The following is an 8252-nucleotide window of genomic DNA, read 5'->3' as shown; positions in this document are numbered from 1 at the left end:
TGGGAAAGACAGTATATTTCTTCTTGAAATCTTTTACTGTTTTGCTGGTTAAGGATGAGGCACATGACAAAGACAATCTAGAAAAAAAACCTAGAAGAACAGTAACACAGTACCTTGAATAATATTTCTTCGTTTTTTCTGGTGATTTTTTATGGAGATTTATATCTTTTCTTCTTGATTTCTTCTACTTTTCGCGAAGAGTTGGAACGTGTCTTTTGTTTCGAATGTCGCTTGAATCTTGACGATTTGCGTTTTGATTGAGGAAGAAGAGGAAGAGTGCGAATCTTGATGGTTTGTGTTTTGATTGAGGAAGAAGAGGAAGAGTGTGGCATAATGAACGCATGCATTGGACACTCGATTTTAAAGAAATGGTGCGCGTGTTTTTTCTTGGACTTGGACCGACCAACTTGTATAGCTTGTAAGCCAAAAAGGCTTGTATGTGTAACAGGATTCAATAATTTTGTTGTTAAGTTAAATTTTTTTGGTGACTGTTGTTAAGTTAAATTTAATTCACACATTTTTTATTTAATAAATATAATTTTTTATTAGAGAAATGTTATAAATTTTGGAAAAGCTTTTAAATATATCGGTACTCAGTGTATCAATAAATTTTAATTGTTGATTTTAATTATATGTATTATATATTTATAATTAAGATCATCGTATTAAAAATCACTAAAATACTAGTGTATTGATATATTTAAAAGTTTTTCTAAACTTTGTTTTAGTACTATGTTCTTGTTTTATTGTAATTTTTTGGAAAAAAAAGATAACGAAAACACAAGTGTAATTAATTTTATATAAACTTGATAATTAAGAATATTTAATGAGTTTGACTAAATTGTTGCTCTCAATTATTAACTTCACATGAAATTAATTATATATGAATTTTCACTAAAAAGTATTTCTATTTTAGACTTTTAGTTTTATTTAAATAGAAAATAATCAAAATATATACTCTACTAAAAATATCAAAATATTTTTTATAAATATTTTTTGCTTAAAAATATAATTTATTTATTTGACCATATTTAAAATAAAAGTAATATTTTATAATATATTAAAATTAAATTATATAACCTATATCTAATGATCAAAATAAAACATTTTAATATAAAGACAACTATAAGATTTTTGTTAGAATACCTATCTAAAGAAATTACTTGTAAAACAAAAAAGGATAAAAGGATAGAAGGATAGATAAGTGAACCCAGAAGGAAAAGATGAGTTGATATTAGCGTAAGGGCTGCTGACACTTGACACTGCATCGGTGGACAATGAACACTGGACACCATTTATCTATCCTATTATCATCCAATCCAACTCAACGGTAAAAAATTCCACCATCAATCTCCAATCATTCTCTCTCTTCCCTTAATTTTTTTAAAAACTTTTAGATATTTATTAAGTACATTCATTAATTATTTGCTTTCAAATTATATATACTCACTCATCACTTATTTTGATACATAAATTTTTTACTAAATATTAAATATATTAAAAAATAATACTCTAGATCATATTATCTTACCTTGTGTTCTCTAGTCCTGTTTCACAGTCCCACTACTTTTAGATTTAGGCTCTAATAACTATAACTTTTTGACAAGAATAATGTAATCTAAAATTCACTTTCTCTTTTTTCAAAAATATTTTTTTTCTTTTTCATAGTGATTATTAATATTATATTCTTTGTAAGGATAAAAAAAATTAATGAGTATACTCAGTCAATCTCAATAACTTTGTAATTACAAGTATTTAGTCACTACTTACAGACACACAACAAAATCAAAATAAATATACATGAAAGTTAAGTCATAACTCTAACCAAATTTTTATTCTAAATGATAATATTAGTGTATACATCTTAGGTATATTTTTCTCACTTTACAAATCATATTAGATTACATATATAATCTCACAGTTCATATACACCATTCAATCAACAATCATAACATTGCACTATTTTATTTTATTTTTTAAATATAAATCACGGTGTTTATATTAAGCCACTCTGTCATACACACTGCGCTAAAAACACAGATTATAAACACCCTTCCAACTTTCGAATACAAATAAGTACTCTGTTTCTCTCTTTCTTCTTTCTCTGCATCTATCTGCAACACCTTGTTTTCTCTCTCCATTATTACTATTTTCTCTTTCTTTTTTCTTTTTTCTTTTCTGTTCTCTTCAAACATAGTGCAGCATATTTGAGTTTTGAAGCAGAAAGAAATGGCAAAAGAAAGGGAAAAGAAGCTGTTTGTTGGAGTACTTGGGAACTATGCATCAGAGCTCAAACTTCTTCTCACAACGCTACTTCTGTTGTGTGCAGTTGCAACTTTTCTTCAATTCATCCCTTCTCGTTTTACTATTTCTGCTTCCGATCTACGCTTCTGCATCTCAAGGGTGCAATCTTCGCCACCACCACCTTCACTTTCACCACCACTAACAACCACTTCATCATCCTCAGTTTCACACCTTTCAACACACGAAGAAAGAAAAATCACACTCCCACCACCACCTCGACCATCACCGTCTCCGCCACCACCAACGGTGGAACAAGATAAAGTCCTCGAAAATGGCATAATAAAACGTGCCTTCAATCCTTATGGTTCTGCGGCATATAACTTCATCACCATGGGAGCATACAGGGGAGGCCTCAACACTTTCGCTATTATCGGTCTGGCTTCAAAGCCTCTTCATCTTTATTCCAAACCAACCTATGAGTGTCAATGGCTCTCTTCTTCTCCTTCTCAGACACCAATCACTACTGTTGGTTACAAAATCCTGCCAGATTGGGGCTACGGGAGAGTTTACACTGTAGTTATTGTCAACTGCACATTTTCAACTCCTGTTAATGCTGGTAATGCTGGTGGAAAGTTAGTCCTTCATGCCTCAACAAGTGGTGGAGGCGATACTAACTTTAACATAACAGATACAATAGATGTACTCAATGAATCTCCAAATTCATTGGACCTTTCAGTTTTCACCTCTCCGCCAAAGTACGATTATTTCTACTGTGGTTCCTCCTTGTACGGAAATCTTAACCCACAGCGCGTGCGCGAGTGGATCGCTTACCACGTGAAATTCTTTGGTCCGAAGTCACATTTTGTGATCCATGACGCAGGTGGTGTTCATGAGCAGGTTCTCGAAGTTTTGAAACCCTGGATTGAGCTTGGGTATGTAACCTTACAGGATATAAGGGATCAAGAGAGGTTTGATGGTTACTATCATAACCAGTTCATGGTGGTGAATGATTGCTTGCATAGATATAAATTCATGGCGAAGTGGATGTTCTTCTTTGATGTTGATGAGTACATATATGTTCCGCCCAAGAGTACTATTAAGTCTGTGTTAGATTCACTTTCTGAGTATTCTCAGTTCACCATTGAACAGATGCCTATGAGTTCCAAGATTTGCCTGTCTTCTGATTATGGAAAAACTTACAGGTAAAATTATTGTTCATTCACAGATTTCACATTCTAATTATTACAAATATATTTTTCAATAAAATAGATTTTAGATCTGTATATTATTTTTTATTTTATTGGAAGAATACTTTCTGGTTGCATTTCTAGTTATTCTTTTGTTGTTGCATTGAAAATATTGGGTGTTTACGTGAGTATTAAAATTATCAATAAAACATAATAGTTGATAAAATTAATGATTTTTTAGATAAACTCTTAAAACAAATCAAGGCAAGCCTTTTAAGTACATTGAGTAAAATATTTTTTTTATGTATAATTTTAGTATTTCACTCTATTATTATGTGCTGCAAAATTGAAGTTGCATACTAATTTAGCTTTTGATTAACAGTTGTAAGATTTCAATTGGGTTTCTGTATCATTTCTTTTTTAGCTCTTAGAGTGGGGAATTATAGTGGTATTGTTTTGGCTAAACTGACTATTGAATGGTTGTGGGCTTGTGGGGAATTGTAATGACCAATATCTTATGAGGGATGTCAGTATTTCTTTTGTTCTGTTTTAATGCTTAGTGTTTATGGTGGATCTTGATTCTTGAGTGGTTGGATTGGATACTCTTGTTTTCCCTGTGAGGGAAGTGAGGGGAATTAATTGATGTTCACTCTTTGGGAATTATTAATTAGCCCATGTCTTTGGTATGGATTCTATTTTCCTATTCCTCCTGTATTGTGTGACAGGTGGACATGGGTTGTTTTAGAATTTGGAGCTTTGAACCTTGTTTTAAGGTGATTAAATTCTTATTTATTAGTTATGACTCATGACAACTAATATTAAAAATGGCAAATTGGTCTTGTTTTAGTACAAAGTATTTTAATATATCACACAAGAATTTCCTAAATTCAATCACAAATGTCATCTTGTTGAATAACTTGGCTAAAGTCTGCTGTACCAAATTGCACATTGTCAAAATCTTGTTAGTTCTGGTAATTGCTATGATAATAATAAATAAATAAATAAATTGAGATTGATAATATGTTCCTGAACGTTCATTTAGGCTGATTTAGATCCTTTGATTAAGACACATGATGCAGGGTCCACAAAATGAACGTTGATTAAGACGGATTTGGTGGTGTGCACTCAAAACCTTTTTCATTATTCCTAATTACTTTTTTTTTTCATTTTCTTTTTTACAGTACATAATATAAAGTCCCACATTAACAGTTAGATCTAGCTGTCACTCAAGGTAGTTGCTCCATTTTTTGTTACCATTCACTAGAAAACAGAACAAACCATATTTTAGTTGTCCAATATATTGTTTCTTCTAGTTGGTTTGATAGCTACACCTCATTCATCCTCACACTAATACTATAGACACACACTTGTGAATCCCATAACACCTTCATCTTCATTTGCTGTCTCACATGGACAGCAGAAACAAAATTTTTATGTTTTAATTCTTCAATTGTAATAAGTGCTACTATAAGTATTGAGCTGTTTCTTTCTTTAAGAAAGAAAATCTCATCATCTTTCCACTTTTGTAGGAAATGGGGGTTTGAGAAGCTGGTGTACAAGGACTCAAAGAAGGGAATAAGAAGGGACAGAAAATATGCAGTGCAACCTCGTAGCTTGTATGCAACAGGGGTTCACATGTCACAGAATCTAGCAGGGAAAACAACTCACAAAACAGAAGGGAAAATCATGTATTACCACTACCATGGAACCATAGCAGAGAAGAGAGAATCATGCAAGATGCTTGTGAATTCAACACAGCTCACATATGAGAAAACCCCCTATGTTTTGGACACTACCATGAGAGACATTGCTGGTGTCATCAAGAAATTTGAGCTCAAGATGATTGGATCTAGGCTACAGAAAAATCGCCAATGACAACAACGAACAATCTTTCATTTCTTTTTTTGGTTCAAGGGGAAAAAAAAATAATAAACTATATAAATAATTTAACTTCTTGTAGAAATAGGTATTCATTCAGCGGTTCTTTGTTTCTTTTTTTTATTATTATTATTCTGTGTTTAATAGTTTTCCTTTTCTTTTATATTTTTAATTTATTTATTTCTTATGTTTAATTTACAGCTGGGTATATGATCATGTTCCATTTTTAATATTCTTTTTTTTATGTGTTCTCTATAAATCCTTTATTTTTATTTATATATTTTGTATAAAAAATGATGAATTTGATATGGTGGTTTAATTATTTTGTCGGTGTGGGGCTGGGCATAGGGTATCCCTATTACCTTTGTCTATTGACACCTTGTGGTCTTGTGGATGCTGCCCAATGTGCTACTGTTGCTTTGCTGTTATGCATGCATCTTTTTTTTTTCAATTTTTAATTCTAATTTCAGATCCTTATTCCTTAAAATATTATTTTATGAAAGCATACACTTTCTCTTTTATTCCGTATATTACAAAGTGTAAAGTGGAAACAACTCAGAAGCTTGTATTCTGATCACCAAATTAGCAAATCTCAAGAATTATAATTGAATTCCGCCTCGAGTATCATAAATTTTTAAATAGAGTTTAAATTAGTTATAAATTAGTTTTTAATTTATTAAATTAAAAATAAATTAAGAACTATAATTAATATGTAAATCCCTTACTGAAATAGTCTTTAGATATTCCACCTTTGACATTAATTATTAAAGCAATACAATTCCTTATTTTATTGATGATTAATATTAAATAATTTATATTTTTCTTTTGCATGAGAGTTACTAATTAAATTTTCATTGTTGGTCGGTTAATATTAATTTGACTATAATAAATTTGAATTGATTGAATCTGGTGAAATAAATGTCAAGAAATCAAATCCTACTTTATGTATGTGACAATTAGATTTAGTTAGACAATAAATTTTTAAATAAAATCCAGATTCATAATAAATTAATTATAGACTTGTCAAAACTAAGAAATATTGTAGGATAAAAATTAATTTAACTATAAAATAAATATAAAAATGTTAATCACTTACATTTATATTTATTTATTATGTGATGTGAAATTGAAGTTAAAAGTGGATAAGGTGAATAAATCCTTTCAGTAAGGAAATTAAAGGGTACCTTATTATTTTCTTCTTTAACAGGGTCATTGATGAAAGGGGCTCATCACTTTTGGACAAGTCAAAAAGGACATGTGGGTGGCATGAGTGCCTTCTGTTTTGTGTATTGGAATAGGACAGTGGAATAAAACCAAAAGAAAATGCTAATAATACGACATAATTGAATCATTAGTCACCAATAATTAATTATATAACTAACCACAAATTACATTAAGACCGACACATTCAGAAAGTGGTTATGTTATGCACAAGGGTTATTGTGTATGGTCATGAGTCTTATCATTGTCACGTATATAAGATGGATGAACATGTATTTATTCCTTGTAAAAAATTGAAGTAGTAAATTAGGTTTATTATATTGACATAAATGTTACATATTTAGACATGATATTGCGTGGCTCAGAAGCCATTGTATTAAGTGCACTCCGCTTGGACCCAACAAAGTGGAACCCTTAGATCCTTCCCCCTTTTAGTTCTTACTTCTTACACCCAAAAAATAATTTAAAGAAAATAGGTATTGTTCTTCTTTGCTTTTTTGCTTTTTCCACCGTGGAAAAAGTTTAGATCCGGTGGAATTGGATATATTTCGATAGATATATATTACACTTTTTTACTAAATAATTAATAATTAATTACTAAACTAATCACATTTTTTGTAATTGAGTAATCAAAATTTTTTTACAGACTAAAATAATTAAAACTTTACATGAACACAAAAAATCAACAACGGTTATCTTTTATATCTTTTATTCGTACTTTGGTTATAATGTGAATTTAGTTAGATTATATTATTTATAAAGTTTAATTATAAATGATATTATAATACTTTTTTCAATTCTTGTATAAATAACTAATCAATGATTGATTTTAATTTTAGTATTTATATAACATGATTGTTTAAAATTTTATTAAAAATAATCTAAAATTAAAATAAAAAATCATATACAGTTATTTTTATATAAATTAATAATTAAAATTAATAAATAATTATTTAATATATTTAATTAAATTGTCCTCAAAAGCTAAGTTTTTAGCAAAACTCAATTTATAACCACATAAACATATGTCGGCACAATAATCAATTGTATTATGCATTTTATTGATTTTTAAAATATAAATGAAGTAGCTTGGCTAATTAATTTCAATATATCATTTTCAGTTTTAGACCCTAAAGCTTGCATTATTATTTATTAATAGTAGGATTAGTTACCTTGTAATATCAAGAAAACAAATATTGTAAAGGGCACGTGGGTTAGTCAAAGATTCATGTTACACTTATAAGAGAGTTGGTTCAATATTTTCGTCACACCTCAATTCCGCGTACAAAATCATGAAAATAAAGAAAAATAGCGTCTGAAATGAAAGGGGAAAAAAAATCTGAGATGTAATGTAAACTGAGGAAACCGTGTAATCTTATAGAGATTTGAAGTGATGTTTCGAAAAGGAAAAAAAATAATTTAAATATTTAGTGCATGAATCCCCCGAAATATAACAATGTGCTAATTTGTATTATGAATAATCATTTTTTGAAAAAAAAAAACAACTGAAAAACTAAGTAGAACTCCCCCCCCCCCCCCTCCCCCTCCCCCAATTAATACAATGTATATCTATGCGATAAATTATTTAGAAACAACTTTTTAATATGTAAAAACTCTTATGAAAGCCGAAACAAAATATTTTAAAAGGCCGAGTATTCTTTTTCTATGATTTTATTGTGGACAATTTATTATATTATCTTAAATATTTTTTTATGACATTAT

General features: G+C 29.5%; 1 protein-coding gene across 1 annotated transcript; it reads left to right on the top strand.

Moving 5' to 3' along the window:
- The first annotated feature begins 2014 nt into the window (after positions 1-2014).
- On the top strand, positions 2015-5553 carry LOC130974357 (galactan beta-1,4-galactosyltransferase GALS3-like). The gene is made up of 2 exons (XM_057899208.1): positions 2015-3446; positions 4961-5553. Exons 1-2 carry the CDS (start codon positions 2230-2232, stop codon positions 5304-5306), a joined length of 1563 nt encoding a protein of 520 aa, XP_057755191.1. The 5' UTR covers positions 2015-2229; the 3' UTR covers positions 5307-5553.
- Positions 5554-8252: the final 2699 nt, after the last annotated feature.

This window comes from Arachis stenosperma, chromosome 4 (assembly GCF_014773155.1).
Source record: "Arachis stenosperma cultivar V10309 chromosome 4, arast.V10309.gnm1.PFL2, whole genome shotgun sequence".
In the NCBI taxonomy this organism is placed as follows: Eukaryota; Viridiplantae; Streptophyta; class Magnoliopsida; order Fabales; family Fabaceae; genus Arachis; species Arachis stenosperma.
Note: the sequence above shows the minus strand (reverse complement) of the source record. Positions and strands in the feature narration are given on the sequence as shown.